The 26,828-nt window shown below is 60.3% G+C and overlaps 2 protein-coding genes across 28 annotated transcripts in view; one reads left to right on the forward strand and one right to left on the reverse strand.

Annotated features, from left to right (window-relative positions):
- Nucleotides 1–25,908, forward strand: ARHGEF11 (Rho guanine nucleotide exchange factor 11). 16 transcript variants are annotated; one of them, XM_041125953.1, is made up of 42 exons: nucleotides 2–232; nucleotides 7,105–7,137; nucleotides 8,344–8,435; nucleotides 8,975–9,073; nucleotides 10,413–10,462; nucleotides 10,561–10,618; nucleotides 11,193–11,371; nucleotides 11,506–11,577; nucleotides 11,805–11,924; nucleotides 12,167–12,221; nucleotides 12,301–12,377; nucleotides 12,841–12,978; nucleotides 13,159–13,233; nucleotides 13,540–13,641; nucleotides 14,044–14,142; nucleotides 14,746–14,788; nucleotides 15,268–15,364; nucleotides 15,464–15,586; nucleotides 15,926–15,949; nucleotides 16,394–16,538; nucleotides 16,792–16,912; nucleotides 17,449–17,478; nucleotides 17,894–18,023; nucleotides 18,163–18,342; nucleotides 18,789–18,836; nucleotides 19,337–19,524; nucleotides 19,631–19,777; nucleotides 20,260–20,339; nucleotides 20,538–20,663; nucleotides 20,757–20,874; nucleotides 21,241–21,419; nucleotides 21,509–21,584; nucleotides 21,827–21,994; nucleotides 22,161–22,248; nucleotides 22,365–22,466; nucleotides 22,739–22,827; nucleotides 22,926–23,162; nucleotides 23,280–23,546; nucleotides 24,041–24,133; nucleotides 24,609–24,823; nucleotides 24,962–25,148; nucleotides 25,234–25,908. In XM_041125953.1, exons 1-42 carry the CDS (start codon nucleotides 201–203, stop codon nucleotides 25,281–25,283), a joined length of 4,632 nt encoding a protein of 1,543 aa, XP_040981887.1. In that variant the 5' UTR covers nucleotides 2–200; the 3' UTR covers nucleotides 25,284–25,908. The 16 variants fall into 16 exon arrangements, with proteins under 16 accessions (XP_040981894.1, XP_040981895.1, XP_040981887.1 ...); XM_041125956.1 differs by having other exon boundaries at nucleotides 22,929–23,162; XM_041125955.1 differs by having other exon boundaries at nucleotides 17,897–18,023.
- Nucleotides 25,805–26,828, reverse strand: part of LRRC71 (leucine rich repeat containing 71) — a 3,974-nt gene continuing 2,950 nt past the window's right edge. For 4 of the 12 annotated variants that reach the window (XM_041125969.1, XM_041125974.1, XM_041125976.1 and 1 more), the window contains 4 exons: nucleotides 26,764–26,803; nucleotides 26,616–26,683; nucleotides 26,425–26,548; nucleotides 25,805–26,347 (listed from right to left, as the gene is read on the reverse strand). In XM_041125969.1, the coding sequence (XP_040981903.1) occupies nucleotides 25,887–26,347; nucleotides 26,425–26,548; nucleotides 26,616–26,683; nucleotides 26,764–26,803 (693 nt within the window). In that variant the 3' untranslated portion in view covers nucleotides 25,805–25,886. The remainder of the gene's footprint in view (nucleotides 26,348–26,424; nucleotides 26,549–26,615; nucleotides 26,684–26,763; nucleotides 26,804–26,828) is intronic. The other 8 variants (XM_041125975.1, XM_041125972.1, XM_041125980.1 and 5 more) reach the window with 8 other exon arrangements.

The raw sequence follows: 26,828 nt of genomic DNA on the forward strand, positions 1-26,828 counted from the left end.
GTCGGGGGGGGGGGGGTGGCGGCCGCGCCGCCGCCGAGCTGAGCCGGGCCGGGATCAGCGCCGGAGCCGGGGGCGGTGGTAGTGGTGGTGGGGGGAGTCGGGCCCCGCCGAGGCCGCCGAGGCCGCCGGGGATGGTGGCGGCCGGAGCGGGGCGGCGGCTCCCCGCGCCCTGACCGCCGAGGGGCCGCGGACGAGGCACCATGAGCGTGCGGCCTCCGCAGGCCCTCGACAGGTAGGTGAGGGGGCCGGGGAACGGGGAGGACGGGGGGGACGCAGCTCACGGGGGCCTCTGGGCGGCTGTCAACTGGGGGAGTGGGGCCCGGGGCGGCGGGGAGACCCCCCCCCTTCTCCCTTCCCTGCGGTTGGAGGGTCGCCTCTGAAAAAGCGGCGTTTTGTTTTGGGGAGCGTGGGCAGGGTAGGCTGCGGCCCCTCCAGCTCCGGGGGAGAGCGGGGGGGTGGGTCTCAGTCCTCCCTGACACCCCCCGCCCACCCCGGTCCTGTCCCTCCATCGCCCTGGGATGGTCCCCGTCCCACCATGATGCTTGGACCAGGCTTATGGTCCCATCCTGTCCCCCCTCCAAAAAAAAAAAAACCATCCCAAAACCAACCCACGTCTGACCGGTGGGAAAACATGGCCAAAATTAGAAATGGGGGAACACCCAGGTTGACTCCTGCGCCATTAAATACCTTTCCCTAGGCGCAGCAGGAGCGTTTTGCCCCAGATAGCCTCAGTTTTAACCTGAATTTCTTCAGGTGGGTTTTTGGGGGTGCAGGGGTGCACCCCTGGGGTGGATGGGGTGTCTTATCCTCGCCAGAGCTCAGTTCCTCACGGGCAATTAACCTAATTAAACCCCAGTGGGATGTGTTCGCCTTCTGCCCCAGGAATGGGGGGCAAGCGGCCAGTGAGGGTCCCACTCGTTGTCCCCCCCCAGTCTCTGGACAGTGTGGTCCCAGGTTGGCAGCGCTGCCTGCATCTTCCCTGCTCTGTGTGTGGGAAGATGGAGGTCCATGGACGTCTGGGAGCTGGAAACGGGCACTTCGTTCCTCAGCAGCCAGCTTGGATCCCTCTTGGCATCCGTGCTCAGGGTCCAAGCAGACCGGCATGGCAGAAGGATGTGAGCCAGGGGAATAAGCCCCAGAAAAGCCCCATTTGCTTTTGGGGTGACTTGAGGGATGGAGGCGGATTGTGATTGCCCTGCCTCAGGGTGAGGGGCTTCCCCATGTCCCTGGCACGGCTGGGCTCCTGGTCCGGGACCCCCTGGTCCAGCCATGGCAATGCGAGAGCATCTATTCCACATGGATCTCGCTCATTCGTGCCGCCGGCATGGTTTTCTGCCAAAACCAAGGTTTTCTTTTCGTTCCTCGTGCCCAAAAGACGCCAATTCAGGGCATTGAGGGCAGCTGCGATGCCGCATCTGCTGGAGACATCCCTGGCTGATGGCGTTGAAGATGCTCAACATGGGCTCCCGGCGCATCGGCACATGCTGCTGCGCCGAAAGGTGGTTTGGTGCATTCGTTGACAGGACAGGCGGCATATTTCCACATCCTTCACCAACAAGCCCTTTGCATGGCTTTCTCTTGGTTTGGGGGAAAGAGTGTGTGTGCGAGGCAGGGGCTGGGGTGGAGCACAAAACCACCCCACCGCGCTTTCCCTCTCTGTAACTCTTAATTAGCCAGAGAACCCAGCCACAAGGCCAGCGATGAGGCTCTGCATGTTCGCAGCCAGCCCCTCCGGAGCAGAAATTAAGGAGCTGCTGAATTTTGCTCCCATCCTGGGTGGGGAAGCGGCAGGATCAGGTACTGGCAGTGTGTCAGAGCAGGGACACACCGCGTGAGCCTCGCTGCCTGACTTCCCCGCCTTGGGGAGCTGTGGGGCGTCATTACCGGGCTTAAGACTTCTCTCTGCTCTTTAAATAGCCGCGGTCTCCTCTGCTCTTTAAGGTCAGGCGCCTGAAGTGCCCTGACTGAGCCGGGAGTCACTCGTTGCTGGGCGGCACAACTCTTCAGCAAGAAAAATGACTTGCAAATGGGTTAATGTGAGGACTTTCCCCCCCAAAACACCCCAGCAGCCCCTGCCCTCCTGCCACCACCAAGCAAACATTGGCTTTGGGGTGGGCATAGGGCTTCTACCCGCTGGTTCCCACAGCCCATTGATGTCCAGACAGCCCCCATGGCAAGTAGGCAGGCTTCCAGGAGAGGCAAACCAGTACAGATTTTCCTCCTCCGGTGTTAGGAGACGCCAAAGGAGCTGTGCATCACCGGCAAGCGCCGTCCGGCTGTGGGGACTGACTTGTCTGTGGGTTTAGTCGCCGCTCTCTGACCTCTTGTATTGCCATGGTTTTAATCATAGAAGGAGCCCACAGGGAGGCTGGAGGAAAGCATTTCAAGAGTGGCCATTCCCGAGCTGCACTGGTGGAAAGAGGCGCAATCTTCCCCTTTGCGGGGTGCATGGCTTTTATTTAGGAGAAAGGTCGGGGAGAAAACATCCCTTCAGGGTAGGTTATTCCATATCTCGCTCGCTGCTACAGATCTTGCACCCCAAAAGCGCCATCAGTGCTGGACAAACCAGATCTGCCAGTCTGTTTTCCAGGAGACAAATGGCACCATTAATGATTACACTGCCCGGCACAGGGAGGGTGATTTGGGGTTGCTCATGGTTCTTGCCCATCTTGCTGCACGCTCTGGCAGCATTCCTGAAAAAGCTGGGCCCCGCGCTTCGTGTGAACCGCATCTTCCTTGGTGGAGAATTTGGATCCCAGCTCTGCTTTCCCCATCAGACTCCCTCCACGCTCCCATGACATGGTTTTCTTGCAGGTGGGGAGAAGGATGGCACACACTTTTTAAAACAAAATTTTGTGAGAGGAAAGGGCTTTTGGTGTGCAGGATTGCTGCTGATCTGGCCTAACTTTGCCAGTAGCGGTCATGATACTTAACATTTATGTAGCAGAGTGCGCTCACAAAGTGCTTTGCAAACATTATCTAATTAAGACGTAAATACTTGCTCACCCCTTCCTCACCTTCTGCCTTGTCGCCGGCAGCCCCTCTGTGCTCTTCCCAAGCTCTTGCTGGTCTCTGCTGGGCAGAGCACTCCAGTCTCCGTCCCTTTTTGGGTCTAATCCTGCTTGGGAGCTCCCACAGCTGCCTCTGGGAGTGGAGCTTGGGTTGTTTAGGGTGTCCCTTCCCCGTCTGTCCCCTTGTAGAGGCTGCCAGGGCTGTTTCGGGAGAGAGCGGTGCAGGAGGACCCGGGCCCAGCAAGCCGGGCAGGCATCACGACTGCAAAACCCAACAAATTTTGCATAACCGACTGCCCAAAATCACAGCTGTCCCCGCGCTCAGCCTCCATTCCTCCCCGTGGGGAATTGGCATTGCAAAAATTTGCAGCACACAGACAATTAGAAATGTGGGGAACGGAGTCTGCCGCGCCATTAAACAACCAGGGCTGCTGTGCTCGTCATGTTAATTTTTTTTCCCCATTTAATTAAAAGTCTTAATTTAAACAAAGCTTTTGCAGAATCCCCTGTCTGCTGCAACAAAGTTGCTGGAGGAATCCAGGGATTTAAATTCAGTTTGCTGTGGCGCGTACATGGGACTTTGCATCTGATTTGCAAAATGAAATTTGCTACCAGCTGCCTCCTGAGGGCTGAGGCTTTGCTTTTCTCCCCTGGAAAAAAAAAAATAAGCAGAGAGAGAGAGAGAGAGAGAAGGGAAAAGCTTTGCTGCATAAACCCCATATGGGTCCGGGATGACTCCAGCCTCGTGGATTTGCGGGCGGACGGGCAGCAACTGCAGGGTGGCTTGGCAGTCGCACGTAGCCTGTGTGCCACAGGGACGCGCCAGATCTCGGCCGGCCGCCGCGTTGCCGGTGATGCTGCCCCGGCCCTGCTGAACTCCTGGAGTTGGCAGTACGCTGGCAGTCCCGGCTCTGCTGCCAGGAAGAAGGAGCTGGGTCGCAGCCTGCAAACACACCGGGGTTGGCACGGCAGGGATGGATGCACCGGGCTCTTGATCCAACACCGGCCAAAAGTCCCTGGAGGGCTGCTCTCATCCCGCGCTTGAAGCGGGCTCTGACGTGCTTTGCTGGTTGGGAGTTGGAAACCTGTTGTGCGCTCTCGTGTGGGAAAAGATGAGAAGAAAACCAAATCTCCTCAGGGACGGGGGATGTCATCGCAAGCTGCATCTGCAGGCGGCCAAAAATGTTGAGAAAGGACTTTTTTCCCCCCCTCTTTCTTTCATTTGCTCACAATACCCTAGCAAGGTTTAAATCTGCCTCGCCATGTGAATTTAGATGCAGAAGCATAATTGCAAGCTTCCCTGATGTGTCACCGTGCAGCAGTCGATGGGTCAGCTGCAGAGCAGGAGCAGTGGGCGACTTTGAGCCTCAACCCCTCCGTCCGCTGCAGCCCGGAGAAGCAGCAAGCATTCCCAGGGGACACACACCCTGCTCCCAAGGGGATGCAGAGGGATGTCCCCGGGAGATGCACATCTTCGGCATGGCCAGCTTTCCGCTGCAAGGCTGGAGTCGCTCCAGCGAGAGGAGCGTCAGGGCTGGACACAGCCGGGCCAACGCGTTTTCCCTCTGCCGTGCCACAGGGAGGGGGAAGGGGAGGAAGCTGAATCATTTTTATATTTTTTTTTTTTTTTTAGCTGAAATTCCTTCCTTCCTTCCTGTCCCCAGAATACCAGTATGTGAAACCGTCTGCAGGGCTGTGGCCCGGGATAGCAGCCGGCAGCAGGGTTTGGCACAGGAGATGTCGGGTAATCCTGGTGATGCCGGCAGTACAGACTGTAGTGTCAGGCTGCGGTGGAAGCAGTGACTCACTTGCAAGAGGCATCCCACCAAGACACTGATTTCCCTTTTCAAGTTGTGGGTCATTTGGGTTTTTTTTCCATATATATTTCTTTATTTTTTTTTTCAACTTTTCCTGCTGATGGGCTGATGGTGGCCCTGCCTGCCTCCCCACTCACTTCAAAAGGCAGTGGGTTTCCAGGCATGCCAGTGCGGGCTCCGGCTGTTTGCGAAACGTTTTCTCTTCCCTGGAGCTGGGATCGCAGGGAGCAGCCGTTTGGAGACCTGGGAGAGAAAAAAAATTAAGCTCCCAATCTCAGAGAGAGCATTTTGCAAAGCTCTGGCTGGAGACTGACCCTCTTTGAGGATTTGATCCTGTTCCTCTCTTAATCTTTTAATTATGGCGTTTGCTCTGCGTGGGCTCCTGAGATGGCAGCGCCTGTCCGTGCTTTGCTCTTTAGCGTGCATGATGATTTTATTTTCCTCCTTGGTTTTCCTTTTTTTCCTTGGCTGTGCCCACCTCCACCTGGCTGGGTCCCTCTTGCTGGGATGCCCGCTGTGCCCTGCCCTCACTTCCCACCGTGCTGCCCTCTCCCATCCTGCCCCCATTGCAGGCAGGCTAGGCAGAGCATCTTGCCCCCGTTGTGTGTTCATGAAAAGCAAATAGCCATGATTTAACTGAAAGTAGCCAAAATCAGGGAAAATAAACTCAGAGACGAAACCTCTGAGGGCAGCAGATAGGATGTGACTGCAGGTGCTGGTTCAGAGACTGGCATCAGCGCTGGGACTGGGTGAGTCAAGGGCGGTTGCAGGATTTGGGCATTGTACAAGGGCTCTGGAGTTATAGTTTTTAGGAAAACTGGAGGACTGGGCTTTCAGGGCACCAAAAGCTACTTCCTTGGTTGGAAACAGGTGCCAGGGTCAGGTCTCTGTTGAGCTAGCAGTGTTTGGTTTAAAATGGCATGTTTTGGCTCTCTGTAAGTCAATTAGGAAGGAGCTTATGCAAAGCCGAATTAAACTACTCTTTTAGACGGCAATAAGCCAGCGCTGGCCCGGCTCCTTCGAGCGGGATGGAAACGGGCTCCTGCCACGGGCATGGGGTTAGCATCTCCCCGTGTGGTGCTGGTGTCAGACTGGTGACTCCTGGCTGAGCTGGGGGCTCAGCTGCATGTAGTCCTGGCACCGTAGGGCACCAGGGAGCTTCCCCTAACGAAGAGGCTTAATGACTGTCCCACTGTGCAGCAGCACCTTAAGTCTTGGCATCCGGGGCGATGCAGAAAGAGGAGCGGATCCTTCCTTGGCCTGGATAAGCAGCAGGTCTGACCTGCCCCGAGTGCCCTCTGCCTGGCTGCCAGGTAATCCCGCGGGGTTAATCCTGCACCTACCCTTCAACCAACAATGGTGCCGGTCCCCATCCTGGATTGCCTCTGAAACAGGGGGGACCGGTCCCACCCCTGCCCCCAGCTCCTGGGGAAGCTGTTGGGGATACTTTAGCTGTGTGTCCCCTCTTCCGCAGCACCCATCCTGGGCTGCGACCATGCCCGGGCTCCTTCACACTGAGTTCCTGGTTTATTCCCCCACTTCAGCAAGCGAGGGTTGTAATCGAGTATTTACTGTGGCATAACAGTTGTGCAGGTTGGGTTTGGATTAAGATTGCCCAGGCAACCTTAAGTGAGGTGTTTCCTAATATTGTCTCCCTGGACTGGGGAAGGAGCCAGGGAGCTATTGCGTCTCGGGAACTGGCTACATCAGCGGGACTGTTGGGTTTACACTGCTGCGGGCTCTGACTTTCCATCCCCATGGGGTGGTTTTGAGGGGGGGACCCTTTTGCTTGGCCCCCACAAAGGGCTGAGAGTCTTGCCCGGCTTCGTGGTCCTGCAATGAAACTGGGCTGGGTTCACTGCTGATGTTATTTTAGGCAGTTGAGGGCTTGCCAGGGGGGATGCTTGCCCAGGAGACACCTGCTCTGTGCTTCCTCCAGGCAGCCCCCCTGCCCAAGGAATGATGCTGGGGGGTGATGCTGGGGGTCGATGCCTCCCCCTCAGCCAGAGGAAGGTGCAAAACCAGGAGGAGGATTTTCACTGGCGAAGGTGAATCCTGCCCCAAGCCCAGCGGGCGCTGAGAGGCCATGCTGGGCGCAGGGAGGTGTTTTTGGGTCCGGCCACCCTTCCCGAGGGGTGTAAGCGTGCTGTTGCTGTGCCGTCTGTCACACCTCTGCCTCTTGATCTGTTTGTCTCCTCTCTCCCCCACTCCCCGCACCACTGTCCTCGGGGTGTCCCTTGTGCCACTGCCACCACCCCTGTTTCTGTCCTCCCCAGCAGCCGACCGGGCAGCAAGAGGCACCTGCCCAGGTAAGCAGGGTCAGGGACGGGGCTGCTTGTGCTCTCATCCTACACCCTCGCTTCATCGCAGCCATCGGGGTGCAAGGCAGAGAGCGGCTGCTCTTCCCACCGGGAGCACCTTCATTTTCTCGCTCTTCCCGTTGCTTTTCAACCCCTCTGGCCCTGCCCCGGTGGGGGAGAGCTGTGGCTGTTTTGGTTGGGAGGAGGAGAGACAGGACAGCAGAGCTGGGCTTTCATCCCCGGGATGGTGTGGGATCATGGAGGGGCACAGGGAAGGGGAGGCAGTGCTCCAGGGCCCTCATTTTGTGGATGGAGCTGGGTTTGGAGGCAGTCAGGCCCCCGAGGAGGGGTAAAGGCTGGGGGCTACTCTGGCATGCTGTTCCCTCCAGCAGCAGCTCGTGGGTCTCCTGCTCACTCACCGAGCCTGCTGGTACCATCTTGTTCAAGCAGTGTTTGCAGGAATGACTGCCCAGCCTTGACTTCTTCAGACCCCTGTTAGCTGGAGAATAAACACCAGGGCTAAAAAGAGCTCTGCAGGTGAGCCCCTGCTTCCTATCGCAGTCCTTCCAGCACAGCAGCAAGGGGATGTGCTGTACCCCTTTGATGCACAGAAAGCCCCAGCCCACACACCCATCCAGCATCCAAAGCCTTGCTGCAGGATGATAGCAAGGCTCAGCGAGAGGGCAGGACCGTAAAGTAACTGTCTGTTGTCTGTCTGTCTTTCTCTCACCCATCCTTCACTGCTTCATGTCTCTCCTTCCAGCAGCCCCATTGCAGCCTGGTAAAGACCTGCCACCGAGCTCCATCCTGTCTGCACTGCATGATGCATCTCTGCCCTCACCTGCCACCTTTGCTGCATTCCCTGAGCCCCGCTCACCCTGGGCAGCCCCTGCCACTCCTCCCTGCTGGCAAATGCAAGAGACCTTGGGGTCCTGGCCCTGAGCAGGGTCTCTTCTGGGGGTGTCCCCAGAGCCCTGTGGTGGTGAAGGGAGAGGAGCCTTTTCCCAAGGTGGCTGGTGACAAGCAACTGGAGGGACGGGCAGCACTCACCCATGCTGGTTGCCATCACCTTCCTGCTCCATGCATTTGTTTTTCCCAAGCCCGAGAAGGAGCCGTGGCTGGAGGATGGCTCTGTCTAGTCGTCCCCAGTCCCAGCCGTGGCCAGAGGATGGCTCGGTCCAGCGTTCCCCCTCCCTGACCTTTCTTCCTCTGCAGGTTAAGCAGCCTGTCTTCCCTGGGTGATTCGTCTTCAGAGCGGAGGTCTCCCGGGCACCACCGCCAGCCCTCAGACTCCTCCGAAACTACAGGTAGGTTTTCCTGCCCCCTCCTCTGCTTCCCTTGGCGCTTGAGGACTGTATTTAGTGCCCTGTCCATGCAGGGAGCTTGGTGGCACATTGCCACCTGCCTCAGTCCTTGCAGCGCCCTTGGGGACAGGCCTCCTGTGCCCCTTTGCAGCACCCAAAGTCACCCAGCCAAGGCTGCATGTGCCTGGGGAGGGCAGGACCCTTCCTCGGCTGCTGGTGAAGCAGCCCAGCGGGGCCAGAGATGATGCTCTGCCTGCAGACAAGGGCTCTTCCCACCCTGCCTGTGCAGGGGCACCCTGTTTTCAGGAGAAGGGGTCCAAGTGGGGATGTGGCACAAGGGGTTTGTAGAGTGAGGATGAATTAGCCATGCTTTTGGGGTCTGGCAGCAGGGTGGCTGACTCCAGGGGCTCTGCACCCAGCTCTGGCTCGGGAGAGCTAGCAGAAGCCACAGCCCCTGAAACAGAGTGGCAGGGACTCCCCACAAGCCAGGCCTGCCCCCCAGGCTCAGAGCCTCGCTGGTTCTCCCTCCTCTCCCTCCCCAGGTCTGGTCCAGCGCTGCGTCATCATCCAGAAGGACCAGCATGGCTTTGGCTTCACTGTCAGCGGGGACCGCGTCGTGCTGGTGCAGTCGGTGCGGCCAGGTGAGAGGGGCCGGCACTGGCAGCAGGCAGGGCGAGGGCAGGGGGGGCAGGAGATGCCTCAGGGCTCCCCTCACCCACTCAAAGCCACATCCCTTGTGAGCAAACATGGGAGAAAGGGTGTTTCCTTCCTAAGCTTTGCCAGCTTGGGGTCTCGCTACGGCATCGGCCGGGATGGGCAGGACGCTATCGCTGGTGGGAAGGCAGGCATTTTTGGGAGAAGTGTTTTGGGGAAGCTCCCCAAAACCACTGTGCTCTCCCCACTCCTTGTACAACCCAGGGAGCTGCTGACGGTGGGTGGGTGGGGAATTCCCTTTTGTAGCCCTGGGTAAACACAGATTCAGCAGCTCACTGCTCTTGGCGCTGTGCTGCAGGAGATGCTGCCGGTTTTGCTGTATAATGACTTTGCGGGGTGGCTGGGCTTGGAGCAGCAATTTAAATAGACAATGAGCTGCTTATTTTACAGCGGATGTTCCCACCTCCTCCCCATTCCCCCCCTCTAGCCCGAAAGCCAGGAAAAACGAGAATATAGGAAAGGGAAAACACTGCGTGTTTCAAGAGCAGGTTAGCGCTGGAGTGCTTTTCTCCTGCAACTGGAGCTGCGTGAGGAGACCCCTGCATCAGCCCCTACACCCCGGGGCTGGCTGGGGGGACAGAGCCAAGGTCCCCAGGTGCAGGACAGCCTGGAGTCCTGTCCCCCTCTCCCCACTCACTTTGTTTGCCAATAACGAGACTGTTAAAGCCGAAAGAATCCGAACAATCCGGCTTACTTTCCACTCTCGGAGCTCGCTGCCATGTCTCAGGCCCTTGGCTTGGAGCTGAACCTAATGCAAACATTTTCCTCTTGGTTTCGGCTTTAAGAAAAGCAAATTTTTCATGTATTCCAACCTCAGCAGCTTTGTTAAAGAGCAGGCAGGGGGAGAGGAGGCAGAGCAGTGCTGCTCTTCCTGGGCCTCGCTCCTGCCTTTGGATCCAGGCGCATGGTAGCTCTCTAGATGTGTCAGAGCCAACCCGGATGGTGGGTTAACAGGTTGGGGCCCTCTCCTTCCATCCAGAGATGGATGGAAAAGGCTGGGGTCTGACTAGGTGAGCAGAGGAGGGCTTGTCTGGATGAGCTGTGAGCTGAATGTGTGCTGGGTGTTTTGTGTAAAGCACCCGAGGCTTGGTCGCCAGCCTTGTCCCAGGGGAAATATGTCCCTGGTGGTCCCCATGTCCCCACCCTGGCAGGACGAATGGCACAGAATGTGCCAGGACGATCTAGGAGTGGTGGGAGTGGAGCCCCTGGCTCCGTCTGCTGCCCCTCCGTCCATCCTGATGCCTGTCTCTCCTCCCTGTGTCACAGGGGGGGCAGCTATGAGAGCCGGGGTGCAGGAGGGAGATCGGATAGTCAAGGTGAGCATCCTCGTCTGTCGCCCCTGCTACTTCTCCACACGGGGCCACGTGCCCCACTCCCCCCGCCAGCCTGTCTGACCCCCTCTTTCCTCTCCCAGGTGAACGGCACAATGGTGACCAACAGCTCTCACCTTGAAGTGGTGAAGTTAATCAAGTGTGAGTATGGCCAAGGAGCTGCGGCAGCTCCTTCTCACCCCAGGTGACTGGCATCCCTGGTCCCCACTGGCCAGCTGCTCTGCCTGACCACCCTGCACCATCATGCCTGTGCTGCTGTGGGCGAAACGGGAGGAGGCAGCACGGGTGTGCAGGAGCACATTTCCACCGGGCTATTGGGGAGATTGGTGGCAGCCAGCTCCCACCTCTTGCCCCCACAGCATGACAGTCTGCCCCATAACAGGGTCCTAAAATGACAAATCAGTGTTTACAGCTTCAGTCACAAGCGTTGCAGCACCAAGAGGGGCACCTCATTCCTCCCCAGCCCAGGAGGCCACAGGATCCCACCCAAGGGTGGGTCTGGATTCTTGGGAAAAGATGGGAAAACCTGTCTCTGTCCTTCCAATGAGTTTTTGTAGGGTGGGCCAGGGTAGCACCCACCAAGGCAGAGGTGACCTCACTGCTTACAGGGACATGCCCATGCTGATGCCGTGAGTCCTGTCGGATGTTTTAGGTCGAAAGAGTGAATAATGGGAGTCTTTCTCACTCTCCCTTTCCCACTCCCAAATTTTTCCAGCTGGTGCCTACGTCGCTCTGACCCTCCTGGGCTCTCCCCCTCCCTCAGCTGGGCTCTCTGGTTCTCAGCAAGACGTGAACACGGTGGGGGCTCCCCGCATCACGCCCACCTGTCCCCCACCGCCACCCCCATCGCCGCTCCCTCCGCCACAGCGCATCACCGACCCCAAACCCCTGCAGGTAGCAAACTGCATGGTGCTCCCCCCACCACCGTCCACGCTGCCACTCTGCTCTGTCCCCCACCACTGCCTGGCGCAGTGGGCAGGAGGGAGGCAAAGCTCATCCCGTCTCTTTGCATCCATCCAAAATTGCAGGACCCTGAAGTCCAGAAGCATGCAACGCAGATTCTCCGGAACATGCTGCGACAGGAGGAGGCAGAGTTACAGGTATGGTGGTGGCACGGCTCTTTTCTTCTGTGGAGCCACAGCGGAGCAGCCCTCAGTGCTGCCCCGGTGCTGTCCTGGCTTCCCAGCCCTTGCAGCACACAGTGACCTGTGCATGCTTCAGCCCATCATCCCACCAAACCTCCTCAGCCCCATCACCTCGTGGGCAGCAGGACAGGGCTTACGGGGTTGGGGCCAGTGTGAGCGTCCCCTCTTGTCTCTCCGCTCAGCGCTTCTACGAGGCGTACAGCCGAAACCCTGCCACGGCGGTGGAGGAGCAGATCGAGGGAGCGCGCCGGCGGGTCAGCCAGCTGCAGCTCAAAATCCTCCAGGAGACTGGGGGCTCCATGGTACGTGAAATTAGTGGGGTTACCCCCGGTTCAGGGGTCCTGCCATCCTCCCAGCTCCTTCCGAGCGTGGCTGGAGCCTGGGGAGACCCTCCCGAGGCGGTGGGCACAGCAGCAGAGACATCCCTGGTTTCCAAAACCTGCTGTGGGAGCTGCTGCGGGTGGCCCATCCCTGGCCCTGTGCCCAGGTGTCCCCACATGCCAGGGAACATCCCACCGCTCCAACACAGCTTCTTGTGTTGCAGGATTCAGGGCGGCTGTGCGGTGACTCTGGCTTGGCCGGTTTCAGGGTGATGGAAGGTGAGTTGTACTGGCGGCTCGGACCATCCCCATGTCCCCGCCTCCTGAACATGCGGGTCAGTCTCTCCTCTGCTCCCAGGACGCCTCTCCCTGGACTCACAGGATGGTGACAGCGTGTTGGAGTCTGGGACAGAGCGGTTCCCCTCTGTGAATGAGGTGAGAGTGGGGTTACTGCGGCCATGGGGAGCCCATCCCAACTTCTGCTGGGCCCTGGGAGCGGTGATGAACGGGTCTGTGCATCCTTAGGGGTCGACAACCTGCCTTTGCAATCACAATTATTTGTTTGTCATCTGAACAAACTGAATTTCTGGTAATGCAGTCTCAGCTCTGAATTTCTTGGGCTTGAAATGCTTAGCCTGGTGTGACTGCCCCCAAAATGAAGGGTACCCCAAAGTTTCTAGCTTGTGGTTCTAATCTTGAAGTTTTTCTGATGGCCCTGGAGGGGTTTTGTAGTTTTCAAGTTCCCTGGGCCCATCTCCCTTTATGGTCTCTGACCTGGAAAGTGCTCTTGAGACGGCCCCGAGTGCCTCTGCCGGGTGGGTGAGTGGCGGCATCAGCCCCCAGCGTGGAGCCTGGCCGTCCCCCCCTCCCCTGACGCCTGCGCTGCCATCCTGAGCAGATCTCCCTGAACCGCAACTCTGTCCTCTCTGACCATGGCCTGGACAGCCCACGAACCTCCCCGGTCATCACCGCCCGCCTCTTCCAGCACCACCGTCGGCAGGGCTCTGACACTCCCTTCACCCCTTCTGCCGAGCAGGTGGGTTGGGGTCGGGTGGGGGGTCCTGCTGCACAGCCAGGGTGTCTGATGGGTGCTCGACCCGATCAGATGTGGTCCGAGCCTCCCTCGGGAGCTGTGGGGTGGGTGCTGCAGGGAGGGCAAAGGCGTGCCCCCAAAGCCAGGTCCCTGGCTCCTAAGTCTGTCCCCTCTTCCTGGCAGGGGTTGGACCGGACAGGACAACCGCTCATCATCGGGCCGGAGGAGGATTATGACCCAGGATATTTCAATAACGAGGTAATGCTGTCCAAAGTATTCTTGGCTTTTGTCCCCTCTCCTTAGGGCACAGGGCTGTCCCTCTCCCACGTGGGTCCCTTTGTGGGGGCCCCATGTCCTGGCACCTGTTGGCATTTAGAAATCCTCCCAGGGGACATCCAGGGATGGGCTGGTCCGGGGGAGGCAAATGCCCGGCTGGGATGAGGAAAGGGGTGTGGAAGCTGGAGATTCACCCCAGTGCTGAGCTGTGGGATGGCCCTGATCTGGAGGAGTTAATTCCTTTCCTTTCTAACTGGCTTTTTCTCCTCTGGTCCCTTCTCTATGCAGTGTGACTCCCTCTTCCAGGACCTGGGCAAGCTGAAATCCCGGCCGGCGCATCTGGGGGTCTTCTTGCGCTACATCTTCTCCCAGGCAGATCCCAGCCCCCTGGTAAGAGACGCACCGGTGTCACCAACACAGACACCAAGTGGGGCGGCGGGGGATGCAGACAGGGTGGCATATTTGGCACCATCCCCTCCTCCAGCTGAGCGCAGGGTGGTGCTGGTTTGCTGATCCCATCCGCAAAGCTCTGCCGGAGGCTGCCTGCTGCAGGCAGCTGCCAGCCAGTGGTTCCCACAGCTGTGTGTGCACGTGAGAGGGAAACACAGCGTAGGGTTACACTTCCTCCCCTTCCTCCCAGGCGTGGCATGGTGGGGTGCTGCCCTCCCCAGACCCCAGTGATCATTTCCTGTTTCATGGCCATACGGCACCCACTTTACCAAGGCTTTCACCTCCCTGCTTCTAAACCTTCCTCCTCCTTCGCTGCCCACCTCCGCTCTCCCTTCTTTGCAGCTTTTCTACTTATGCACAGACGTTTGCCAGCAGACGACCGCCAAGGATTCCCGGGGCTTGGGGAAGGACATCTGGAACATCTTCTTGGACAGGAACGCGGTAAGGGCAGGACTTGACTGTGAGCCTGTACAGGACTCCTTGTCCTTGTCCCTGCAGGGGATCAGTTGGAAAGCCAGCATTAGGCATCATGTCCCTTGCATGGGGATGCCTTTTTAAGGGTGTTGTTGCCACTGACATTGCTTTGTTGCTGCTGGTTCCTCCGCATTGGTGTGAGCAGTTGCATAAGGCCCGTACCCAAATGTTGCACAACTGCAGCTGCCCCAGTGCGTGGAAGCTCGGCACAGGCAGGAGAGGAGGGTCCTGGCAGTGAGGACGGGGCTCCAGACACTCCCGTTAGTGCTCCTGGGGCTCAGTGCCCCCTCAGAGGGAGCAGGGTCCCGCTGCGCTGCTCCAGAGGAGGTTGTGTGTTGGGTGCTCGGATGAGTGCTGGGTGCTTGGTGTGTGAGATCCCCAGCTCTCACCTCTCTGGCTGCAGAAATTGCCACGGGGCAATGGTGCAGGAGCGCAGGGCACCCTCTCCACGCTGGCTTGAGCATGGCTCTGGCATGTGCACCATATCCCCAGCTCCTTCCAGCCCTGCTCGCTGCACTGGGAAAGTGAACCAGTGCTGAGCCACTCTTCTGTTCTGCCTTCCCTCCCCAGCCGCTCCGAGTGAAAGTGTCTGAGCAGCTCCTGGCTGAGATCGGTGAGTGAGGGGCTCCCAGGTCGTGTGTCGTGGCCCAGGGCCTGCCACAGCACCCGCGGTCTGCACGGCCGGCATTGCTGGCACCTTTGCCCTGAACAAGGGCTGTTCGTTAGGATGCCAAAGCAGGATCCCAAAGGACTTCTGCAGGACTCTGCCTGTTGCCCTCTTAGAGAGGACATGCCAAAGTTTGGGACTGGGGCTCCTGAGCACTTCCCCAGCTTGGTTCCGGTGGTCCTGGGCGTCTTGTTATGGGCAGGTGTCTCAGCCTGGGTGTGCACAATGGGAGACAGGTTGTCCCAGCCTGGAAACCAGCTAGCAAGGGGGCTGTGCTCTTGCAGGGGGAGGCCAACAGAGAGGCTCTGCAGTCTCCCTGCCTGCCCCACTCTGCCCAAGGCCCCGAGGCTGCAAGAAAATCCCATGTGCCCTTCCTTGCATGCTGAGCATAGTTGGTGACACCGACTCTCCTCTCCCATCCCCAGAGACTCGCCTGCGGAATGGGGATGATGTCCGAGCTGCCCTCTTTGAAGCTCAGGAGATGGTAATGCCCGAGATACAGGAGCAGATCCAGGACTACAGGTAACAGAGCTGCCGGGGTGCCCTGCAGAGCTCAGCGGGCTTCTGCCTGTGCAGGTGGCTGGTGCCCAGGCTCGTGGCCCTGACCCTTGTTCTCCACAGAACAAAGCGCACCATGGGCCTGGGGAGTCTGTATGGGGAGAACGACCTCTTGGATCTGGATGGGGACCCCCAGAAGGAGCGGCAAGTGGCCGAGAAGCAGCTGGCCCAGCTGGGTGACATACTGTGAGTGCCGGGCTGCCGCGGAGGCTCCCTGCCCTGCATGTGGGGGAGCGCCTCTCCGCCCGGATTTGGGGCGAGGACATGGGGAAGGGGATCGAACAGGGGCTTAGCTCTGCTCCTTGATGCTCCTTCATCCACATGTTTGCTGTTGGAGGTGGGAAGGAGAGCTTGGAGCAGGCGCTGGGCACGGTGAGGGGCAGGGGGCACAGTGAGGGGCAGGGGGCACAGTGAGGGGCAGGGGGCACAGTGGGATGGAGGGCTCAGAGCTGTGAGCCCCCTGCTTGAGGGCTAAGGAGCCTGTTCCGAACAAGCTCTTTTATCCCTCCCCGTCTCTCTCTCTAGGTCAAAATATGAAGAGGACAGGAGGTGAGTGGCCCCGGGGCACAGAGGGAGCACATCCAGATGCGACTGCCTTACAGTTGTTAGCTGAGGAGGCAAAAGGAGAGGAGTTGCAGGAGCATCCCCTTCCCATGCTGGCCTCCGGCACCCTGTCCCCATGCCAGGCATATCCCCGTGGGCTCTCAGGCTGGCCCTGGGGAAGGGTGAACACTTACCTCGGGGTCCTGGTGCGCCGGCTGCAGCCCCCTGCCAGGCCCTGCCGCCCCAGCTCTCCCTCTTCAACTGCTTCTTGCCTTTCCTCCTTCTCACTTGCTTGCATCCCCACCCAGGCACCCTCTCCTGCCTGGGGAGGGATGGACCCTCTCCCCACAGAGTCCCACAGGATATCCCGGCTTCCCCCATTGTCTCCCCTGGCCTGCAGTGCCCTGTCCTGGTGTCGGATCTCCAGCCTCACACTCTCCTCTCTTCCAGCTCCCCCATGGCCTTTGCGCTCAGCACGTATATGAACCACACAGGCATCCGCAGCCGGGAGCCCCGGGTGGCCGGCACCAGCGAGAAGGCCCAGTCACTCCCGGACAGGGACAAGTGGCTGCCCTTCTTCCCCAAGACCAAGAAGGTGGGTGGCTTGCTGGCAGCCGCTCCTCTGCCTCAGGGCCAGGCTCTTGCTGCTGGATCTTTTGAGGCGACCTGGGGAGGGGTTCTCCAGAGATCCTTGACTCCCCCCATGCCTTGCAAAGCGGCTTAGCGCCAGGGCAGAGCCAAATCCCGGCCCCATCCCTTCCCCAATGGCTCGTGCCACAGTGTTCAGCCAGCACAGTGAAGGTTGGGGACACCCTCGGGGCCTGCGTGGTGACATGTGTTTTTATCAGAGCTCCTCTTGGGTGTCCCAACAGAGCAGCAGCACAAAGAAGGACAAGGATGCCATGGAAGACAAGAAGCGCAACCCTATCCTCAAGTATATTGGGAAGCCCAAAATCTCCTCCCAGAGCAGTGAGTATCAGGACCTCCTGGGGTGCTGTACCCACCAGCCTCCCTGCTGCCTGGAGGAGATCTGCAGCTGTCCGCATGCCTGGGGCCGTTGGGTGGCCTTTGGCCCCCATGGGACTCCCATTCACCTGGTAGCAGGCACTTTGCATCAGCCACCCTCTGCTCTCCTCCAGCCACTTATTGGAAACCTGTTGTCTCAACTGTCTGTGCTCCCACATGGCTTTGAGGGGAGTGGGAACGGAGCAGAGCTGAGTTCTCCCCCCAGATTTATCTTATGTACCCCATCCTGCAGGCTTACAGGCTGCTTGCTGTGTAGTAAAAGTGCCACAGCTCCTGGAGGGGCTGGGGTGGTGGAGAGCAAGTGTGTACACGTATGTGTGTGTGTGTACACGTGTGTGTACATGTGTGTGTGCCTGTGCTCCTCTTCCTCCCCTTTTGCTTTGAGTTCTCATGTTGTTAGCTCACACATTCCCTCTTTGCCTCCTTCGTTGCTGAAATGCAGGATTGATTTGACCTCTCATTTTTGTTTTTCCTTTCAGCATTTCATGTCCCTTTGTCCCCTGTTGAAGGTAAAAGGCCTCTTCTTTTGTTTGCCATTCACCTCATGTGCTTAGTTTCATTTTGTCCCCCCGAGCTACCCCAGCGTTGTTACTCTGGGTGTTGGGGTGGGCTTGGATGGGTGCCGTGAGGTCCGGGAGGAAGGCTGCCCGCAGCGGCCAGCCATTCCCACGCAGCATTTGGGCATCCTGGGTGCCCGCTCAGTACATCTCCCTGAGGAAGCTGGCAGCCAGCCTTGGGGAAGACCCCTCGGTGAGCGGTCACAGTGCTGCCGGCGCCTTCGCCTCCGCAGCCCGAGCTCAATGGGGCTCTGCGGGGCATACGGCCGAGGCCGTGGTGCCACAGGGTGGGCAGCAGCACCGGCATCTCCTGCCCAGCTGCGCACAGCCTGGTCTCACTGGAGTTGCTTCCTTGCTTTTGTCCTAGCAGTCAAACCCGGCAATGTGAGGAACATCATTCAGCACTTTGAAAACAACCAGCATTACGAGAGCCAGGAGCCCGGCACCCAGCGTCTCTCCACCGGCAGCTTCCCCGAGGACCTGCTGGAGTCAGATGGGTAGGGCAGGGGGATGCGTGGGGGGCAGCCCCTGCTCTTGGGGGTCCCATGGCAGTTTTTGGCGGATTCGTGTGCGCAGGGACATCCCTGCTTGTCCCACCAGGCTCAGCCTGTTCTCGGCTTTGTCTCCCTGCTGCAGTTCCCGTGCTGAGGTCAAGCTGGGCCGCTCAGAGAGCTTGAAAGGCCGAGAGGAGATGAAGAAATCCCGGAAAGCAGAAAACGTGCCTCGATCCCGTAGTGATGTGGACATGGATGCCGCAGCCGAGGCCACGAGACTTCACCAGTCGGCATCATCTTCCGCTTCCAGCTTGTCCACAAGGTGGGAGATGCCATCCGAGCCCTGGCCAGGGAGGACCTGGGTTCCCCTGGGCATGTTTGGCTTCAAAGGGGATCTGGGACACCCAGGGGTCTGAAAGCTGAACCCCTTGGGCTGAGACGCTGTCTCTTGGGAAGGGAAGGCTTTTGCTGAGCCTGTGGGTCAAGGCCAAGCCCCAGCCATGCACAGTGGGGTGGTCCCAGCCCCACAGCACCCAGCTGTCTGCAGAGCCTCCTGGCCAATGTTTGCCAGGGGAGAACAGAAAGAATTGGGCTTTAATTCCCATTTGTGCCCCAAACCCCTTTCGCAGCCAGTAGCACTGGACCCACATCTGGAGGGGCTTATGGAAATACTGCTGGGTGCTGCCCCACGGGGTGCAGCAATGGGAGGAGAGGGGCCAGGATGTCGGGACATCGGGACATGAGAGTGACTCTCCCATCCCTCCCCAGGTCGCTGGAAAATCCCACCCCCCCATACACGCCGAAGATGGGACGCAGGTGAGTGGCCCAGCCTCGGTCTCTGCCATCTTTACCGAGCCGGCCGGGGTCCCTGGAGCCAGTTTTCCTTCAGAGCAGGAGAGTCACTGTAGGGGTGTGCCAGGGCTGTGCCTCGGCTTTGGGGGTCAGAGGGGCTCCATCTGTGCCTTCCTAGCTTTTCCCTCCCTGTAGGCGAGCCTTGACAGAGCACAAGGGGAGGCAGTGCCCAGGGCTGCCCTGGGAGGGAGTCCCCTGTTAGTTCTCCATCCTCCTGGGGCAAGGGGGCACCTCTGTTCCCTTGTGTCTCACGCAGGAGCTTAAAGGACCTATATAGATGTCTGCTGGGGGACCTAGTCTTTTAGCTCAAGAGTCAGAGGCTTGTACTTCTTGTGCTGAAGGCCCCGGGTTCAAGCCGAAATAGGGCCCAGGTAGATATTGGCTGTACTGGGAGTGCTGCGGGGTGGGCTGGCTTCATGCGGGTGGCTGCAGAGTACTCCCACTGCCACCTTTCACCCTCCCAGGAGCATCGAGTCGCCCAACCTGGGTTTTGGCGTGGACCCCTTCCTGCCTCATCTCCTGGAGGATGAGCAGGGCCAGCTCTCTGACCTGGAGCCCGAGCTGGACTCCCAGAACTGGCAGCACATGGTCAGCCGGGAGCTGGTGGCCAACCTGCCGCAGAAGGAGATCGACCGACAAGAGGTGATCAATGGTAAGGAACACAGGACATGCCAGGGATGCAAGGGAACCCCCAGCAGCGCGCCCCAGCACTGCAGGGCTCCCCTGGGCGCTTCTCCACCCCTGTGCCTTTCACACAGAGCTCTTTGCCACCGAAGGGTCTCACCTCCGCATCCTCCGAGTCCTTGACCTCCTCTTTTACCAGCGGATGAGGAAGGAGAGCCTGCTGTCCCGGGAAGAGCTGGCGCTCCTCTTCCCCAACCTCCCTGACCTGATAGAAATCCACAGTAAGTCTCTTCCTGCTCGGATCCTGCTCTCCCCTGGAAATAACCCCCTACAGTGGGAGCAGAGGGTGGCCCATGTGGCCCACGGCTGCACAGGGCTCCTGTGTGGTCACCCACCATTCAGACCAGTCCTGCTGACAGCATCATGCCATCTCACTGCTCCAGCCTCTCCGTTCCGTCTCCTGGGAGTGATCCAGAGCCTGTTTTTTCCAGGCTTTGCCAGTGCCTGTGTCTGGGACACCTGGTCTGTAGCAGGCCTTGCTGTAGCCCGCATACCAGGCCCACACACCAGGCCTTGGTGTCACACTCCTTGACACACTGCATCTGTGATGGCAGCAATCGAAGCCCCTCCTGCCTGCACCCATGCTGGAGAGCTGGCAGGGACCCTCTGGGGCAGGCAGCTCAGCGACTGCTTGCACAGACGAGTCATGGGTGGCCACAGCTCCGCCGTTCACATGAGTCCTGTCTCTCACATCCTCATTCAGATTCTCTCTCCGAATCCATGAAGAAGCTCCGTGAAGAAGGACCAATCATCAAAGAAATTGGGGATCTCATGCTGTCTCGGGTAAGGGGGGACAGGTGTGGTAGACATCTTCTTGCCCTCCAGTGTGGAGGGGTTGACATCTTTAAGGGGAGGTGGAGGTAACTGTCATGCTGCCCTCTGGCCATGACTGTGCTCAGAGCAGACGAGGTTGGGGAGACTCGGGGCTCAGGGCCAAGACTGGGGGGTGCCTGAGCCCGGTTCTCCTTTGCACCCCCCCAGTTCGATGGCCTGGCCAAAGAGGAAATCCAGCAGGTCGCTGCTGACTTCTGCTCTTACCAATCCATCGCCCTAGAGCTGATCAAAACCAAGCAGCGCAAGGAGACCCGTTTCCAGATCTTCATGCAGGTTTGTCCCTCTCCTGGGCAGTCCTTGCCCTGGTGCTCCCCTGGCTTCCCCCAATACCACCTCGGGGCTTTCGCCCTCTTCCCTCCACCCTAGGAAGCAGAAAGCAATCCGCAGTGCCGGCGCCTGCAGCTGAAGGACTTGATCATCTCCGAAATGCAGCGCCTGACCAAGTACCCGCTGCTGTTGGAGAACATCATCAAGCACACCGAGGGTAGGGGCTGGGGGGGCACCGGGGGCTTGTCCCCAGGGTCGCTTGGCTGCATGCTCCCATCTCCAGCACATCCTTCAGCTGGCGGGAGGCGATCGCTTTCTACCGTGGGGCTCGTGCCTCTCTTGTTGCCACCCAGAGCAAAATCCCAGGGCGGTGGGGAGGATGTGCTGCCTTTCCAGCAGAAAGAGCCAGGCCAGGGGGGTCCTGAGGGTGGGAAAATCTCCCTCTCATCAGCAGGGAGCTCTGGGCCAGTGGCATTTTCTGCCCAGGATGTGGCTGGGAGCCTGTCACAGTGAGATGAGGACAGCCCCATCTTCTCTGGTTGCTGCTGCCCACTGACCCACTCTCACCTCTCTGCCATCCCAGCGGGCACCTCGGAGCATGACAAGCTGTGCCGAGCCCGGGACCAGTGCCGGGACATCCTCAAGTATGTGAACGAGGCAGTGAAGCAAGCAGAGAACCGGCACCGGCTGGAAGGCTACCAGAAACGCCTGGATGCCACCTCGCTGGAGAGGACCAGCAATCCGCTGGCAGCTGAGTTCAAGGTAGCCTCAGCTCCCGGGCAGCGGTGGGTGACTGGCAGGGGTCTGCCCGGCCCCGGCCCACACTCATCACCACCCTCGGCTTCCTACAGAGCCTGGACCTCACTTCCCGGCGCATGATCCACGAAGGGCCGCTCACCTGGCGCATCAGCAAGGACAAGACTGTGGGTACGGACCTTCCCCACCACCTGGTACCGGGAGCACTGGGAGACCTCTCCCTGGATCCTCAGCATCCCCCAGGACATGGGCATTTTACCCCAGCCCCAGCAGCATTACAGGGACCCCTTTAGTCCCCCTTTGCTGCATCCACCGGGTCATCGTCCCTCCTGGCTGCAAGGAGGGAGGTTCCACCTGGCTTGTGAGCGCATCCCTGGCTGAGCCTTCGTGCTCTGTCTCCTCTCCCACCCCAGACCTGCACGTGCTGCTCCTTGAGGACCTCTTGGTGCTGCTGCAGAAGCAGGATGAGAAACTGGTGCTCAAGTGCCACAGCAAGACGGCACTGGGCTCTTCGGACAACAAGCAGACCTTCAGTCCCGTCCTCAAGCTCAACTCAGTGCTCATCCGCTCTGTTGCCACAGGTAGGAAGAAAGGCCAGGGAGAAGCCATGGGGGCTGGCAGCGAGGACCGCCTGTCTTCCAGCCATGTCCCACTGCAGCCATGCTGGTGACTGCAGTGCCAAGTGGGTCGGGTTAAAGCCCTCGCCATGCTCTGACCTTCCTCATCACTCTTGGTCATCCCATACAGATAAACGAGCCCTCTTCATCATCTGCACGTCGGAGTTGGGACCCCAGATCTATGAACTGGTGGCACTGACGTCCTCTGAGAAAAACACGTAAGGCTCGGCGGGATGTGTCCTGGTAGCAATGGGCAGTGCCTGCCCAGGGTGGGGGCTTCTCTGGGGGCCAGCAGCCCCCCCGGGGAGCTGATGAGGGGCTCTCGGCCGGGCAGGTGGATGGAGCTGCTGGAGGAGGCGGTGCAGAGTGCCACAAGGAATGCCACCTTCCCCCCCAAGCGCCGGACGCCAGAACCCACCCGCGTGGCATCCTCCAGGTGAGCAGCCCAGCCCTTGCTGGGAGCCAGGGTCCTAGCCCAGTCCCGTGCTGGGCGGGTGCCGGGGGACGAGGCCAGCAGGCTGCTGGTCTCTCTGGAGGGCGGTTGGGATGGGGACAGGGGTCTTCCCTGGTCACTGGGGACATGGGGGTGGCTGCCAGGGCGCCTTGCACCTTGTGTGGGAGCTTTGGCAGTGTCTGCCCTGGGGTAAGTGCTGTCCCTGAGCCCTTGGCTCCTGCCTCTTACCCAACACCCCTTCTCCGTCTTCGCAGCCTGGTGTTACAGGACCCCGATGCCTCCCCAATCCTGTCCCGAGGCACCAGCTCTGGAGCAGAGGCAGAGGCAGAGGATTGCTCCTCAGGTGAGCTCCCCGCGGCCCTGCCTGCCGCACGCTGCTTGCACCCTGCCAATCTTTCAGGGATGGGACATGGGTCTGAGCAATTCCTCTTCTCCCTGCAGCGGATGACAATCCCACCGTGCTCCTGGGCAGGGAGAAGCCCCTGGCGCTGCTGGAGGAGTCGGTGAGCAGTGACGTGGAGGAAGGGGAGGAAGAGCTCCCTGCAGCCCCCCTGCCCACAGGGACCGACCTGGAGGTGGCTGACACCCTCCCAACCGAGCAGCCAGGGCCCCCCATGCGCCTACCACTCCCAGGGCCCATCAGCACGGAGGGTCTGGCCGAGGCAGCGCTGGAGGATGGTGAGTGCTGTGGGGGGCTCCGGTGGGGAGGACCCCCCCACCGCAATGCCAGCCTCTCCCCAAGGTAGCTGAAACCCAAAACCACCTCTTCCCCCCTCCTTCCACGTCCCATCCCAGTGGAGAACCTGCGGCTCCTGATCCTACGGAGGCTTCTGCCCTGCCGGGACGCGGAGCCTGAGGATGACCTGACACCCACGCCGTCGGTCATCGGGGGTGCCGGCCAGGCCTGGGTCTCGGTCCTCTCCAGCCAGGATTCGGCTTCCCAGGAGGTGCTGGCAGAGCCTCCGAACACTGCCGAAGACACGAAGCTCCAGTCGAGCCAGGAGATGGACGAGACAGCTCCGGCTGCTGAGGCGCCGAGCAGCTACAAAGTCGTCCGAAAAGGTAGAGGGGGCAACAGTGAGGGTCCTCGGCCAAGCAGGGTGGGGGGCAGGCACCAGGGATCCCCTCTCCTCTACCTGATCTGCCCCTTGCTGGGATTTGGGGTCTCACTCCCTGCTTTCCTGCGTGAGCTTTGCTGGATCAGCGCTGGGGGCTTGCACGGGGGGCCCAGGGGTGCGGGTGAACCCTCTCCTCTCTCCTATATGCACCCCAAGACTGTGGGGGCTCTGACAGGTGCCGGTGGCAGGATACTGATGGGGTGCTGATGGATGCCAGTATTGGGGTGCTGGTGATGGGTGCTGATGGATGCTGGTGATGGCTGCTGATGGATGCTGGTATTGGGGTGCGGGTGATGGGTGCTGATAGATGCCGGTATTGGGGTGCTGGTGGCAGGATGCTGTTGGGTGCTGGTGGTGGGTGCCGGTGATGGGGTGCCGGTGGCGGGGCCTGCTCACTCCTTCCCTCTCCCTCCCGCCCTCTCTTTTCGGGGTGCACAGCCCAGGTGGAGGGTGCTAAGGAGGCCACGCCCTTGCCAGGCAGCAGCCAATCAGAAACTGAGCTGCAGGAAGGAGGCGGAACTAATGTAGATGGTAAAGAGACCCCCCATCCCCTCCCCAGACCTCGCAGGGTGTCCCCAAGTCCCCAGGAGGGCCAGGTTCCCATTTCCCCACCAAGGGATGCCCTCACGTCCTTTGAGGGGAGCTGTGTCCCCTAAGGGGACATGTGTCCCTGGCGGGGGGACGGGGACAGGGATGGTGTCACCTGCGGGAACCTGTCCCTGTGGCGAGGGCGGATGACAACACAGATGGACACCGTGTCCATGAGGACTGTCCCCATGGCCGAGGACACCCAGTGCCACTGCAGCCCTAACCCTGACGCCATGATCCAGAATGAGCTGGAAATGGGTCTGTGGCCGCATCCTGCTGTGAAGGGGCACAACCTGCTGCCCCCTACGGGGGGGGGGGTGCGGGACCTCGGGGAAGCAACCCCGCCCCCCCAGGGGGTGCCACCAACACCTACCCGAGCAGGTCCCTGCGACACTAATGCTGCTCATCCCCTCTTCAGGCAACTACTTCTACGTCAGCATGCCTGCAGGACCGCCCCAGACCCCAGACCTAGACCCCGCGCTGCCCCCCAGCCCCCTGCGGGGCTCCCCGCAGGAGGCACCCACCCATCCCAGCCCCACCGAGGGGTCCCTGGATCCCACAGCTCCCCTCCGTGACGTGGACCTCATCTTCCGCACCATCGAGCAGCTGACACTGAAGCTCAACAGGCTGAAAGTGAGCTCCCCAAATTGGGGAAAGCTGGGGGGTGGTGTGTCCTGTCAGGGTGTCATGGAGGGGGGCGGACGTGGGCCTCGACCCCAAACCTGTGCCCACCCCTCTGACCTGACACCCTTTCTCCCGGGCACTCTCCAGGCTGTCGAAACAGCCCACCGGGAGCTGCTGCGGTCCCTGGGACGCAGCTCCTCGACCGACGCCACCCCCCTGGGGGGCTCAGCCCCAGAGATGGATGGGTGGTCCCAGCGACCCCCCAACCCCGATGGTGACAGCCCCTTGTCCTGTGCCCTCCGGAGCCTTCAGGGCCCCACCACCAACGCCCCAGGTAAGACCCACCGCCCTGCGGTGCTTGCCCCCCCCATCCCCTCACCCTCCTGTCCCCCTCACCCCCTTCTCCCCATATCTTCCAGGCTCTAGAGCCCCCCTCGCCGAGGACCCCGCTCACGATGTCGGACTTTAGCCGCAGTGGGGAGGGGGGGGTCTCCCCCCCGAGTTGCTCAGAGCTGGGGAGCTGCCCGACAGCCCCCCCATGCCCCCCTCCCCGTGCCAGCAGCCACGGGAGCCTCCCCCCAGACTGCCGGGGGCTTCGGCTGGAAGGAGGGAGCACGATCCGGCGGGGCCGGCAGCTGGGCCCCCCCTCACCCCCTCGCATGGCAGCCCCGGCTCGGCCCCACCCCCCCCGCCCCCCGGCCGCGAGAGCTGGATCTAGTCTGTATAAATGCACTTTGTTCTGTTCCTCTCCGTGCTGCGGCCCCCTCCCCGCTCCCTGCTGCCTATAAATATGTACGTACGTGCACCCCTCCTGTAAATAACCACCGCCAGCCCCGCCCAGCCTGCCCGGCCGGCAACCGGGGATGGGGGACAGCGAGGACGTTCCGAGCACTGGGCTCTCCTCCCTGGCTGCCGCCGGTGACAATCGGTGACCCAAGGGGGCGGCCAGGGAGCCAGGGTGATAGCCGGGGTGTGTCCCACCTCTGCTCCCCCCCCATCCCTTCTCCCCCTCCCAGATGTCGCAGTGAGGCCAGCGCTGGGGTGTCTGATATATATATTATATATAATAGAGTCAAGACTGACCGGTTGCTGTTCGATGCTGTATCATCTGGTTTATTTTCCTCCTTTTTACGGTAAAGGTTTTGATTTCTTTTTTGTTTTTTTTAAAGAAAAGGCAAGAAGCGAGCTCTCCTTCACCCGTGGGCGCCTGTGCAGCTCCTCGGGGGCCAGCTAGGTGCCCAATTCCTGCTCCCCCTCTTGGCCCTGGGTTTTGGGGAGGGGGTCCTGCGGCGGCGGCAGCAGCTCCTGGAGCCGCACGAAGGCTGGGCTGGTGGGAGGGATGCGGTTCTTCTGTGGGGAAGCGGGGCATCAGGCCCTGTCCCATGGCAATGCGAGCCCCATCACCCACCTGGCTCACCTCCAGGGAGAGGCACAGCAGCCCCTGCTGCCCTGGCATTTTTGGCTTCTTCTCCCGCTGCTGCCCCTCCAGCACCGCCAGGAACGCGCCGAGGCCCCGTTCAGTGATGTGGTTGTCTGCGGAGTGAGAGGGCGGTCGGGGACAACCAGTGGGGGGGCTGCTGGGGACGAGCCCCCCCACCCCCTTCACTCACGGGTCAGGTTGAGGTTGAGGAGTGCCCGGTTTCCCGGCAGGATGATGCTGCCCTGGTGCTGCCTGGCCTCCAGCAGCGGGTGCAGCTGCTTGGCCGGATCCGGCACCTGGACACAGGGGGGGCCCCTGAGGGAGTGTGGGACGCCAGAGTCGGGCACCCCCTCCCCACCCCATCCCCCCAGTGTCCCCCACCTCTGGGCTTGGCTTCTCCTGGCCACTCAGTTTTGCATCTCTGCTGTGGGCGGCTCTCAGCTCCGGTGCTGCCAGGAGAGCAGGGAGGGAGCTGAGACAGGCACAGCCCCCCCTGCGCCCCCCCCCAGCCCATCGGACCCTCACTCACGCTTCTTGGACTGTCTGGCCTCCTCCCTCCGCAGCGGCTCCTGCAATGGATTGGGGGAGCGGGCA

Source organism: Aquila chrysaetos, chromosome 9 (assembly GCF_900496995.4).
Source record: "Aquila chrysaetos chrysaetos chromosome 9, bAquChr1.4, whole genome shotgun sequence".
NCBI classification, from domain to species: domain Eukaryota; kingdom Metazoa; phylum Chordata; class Aves; order Accipitriformes; family Accipitridae; genus Aquila; species Aquila chrysaetos.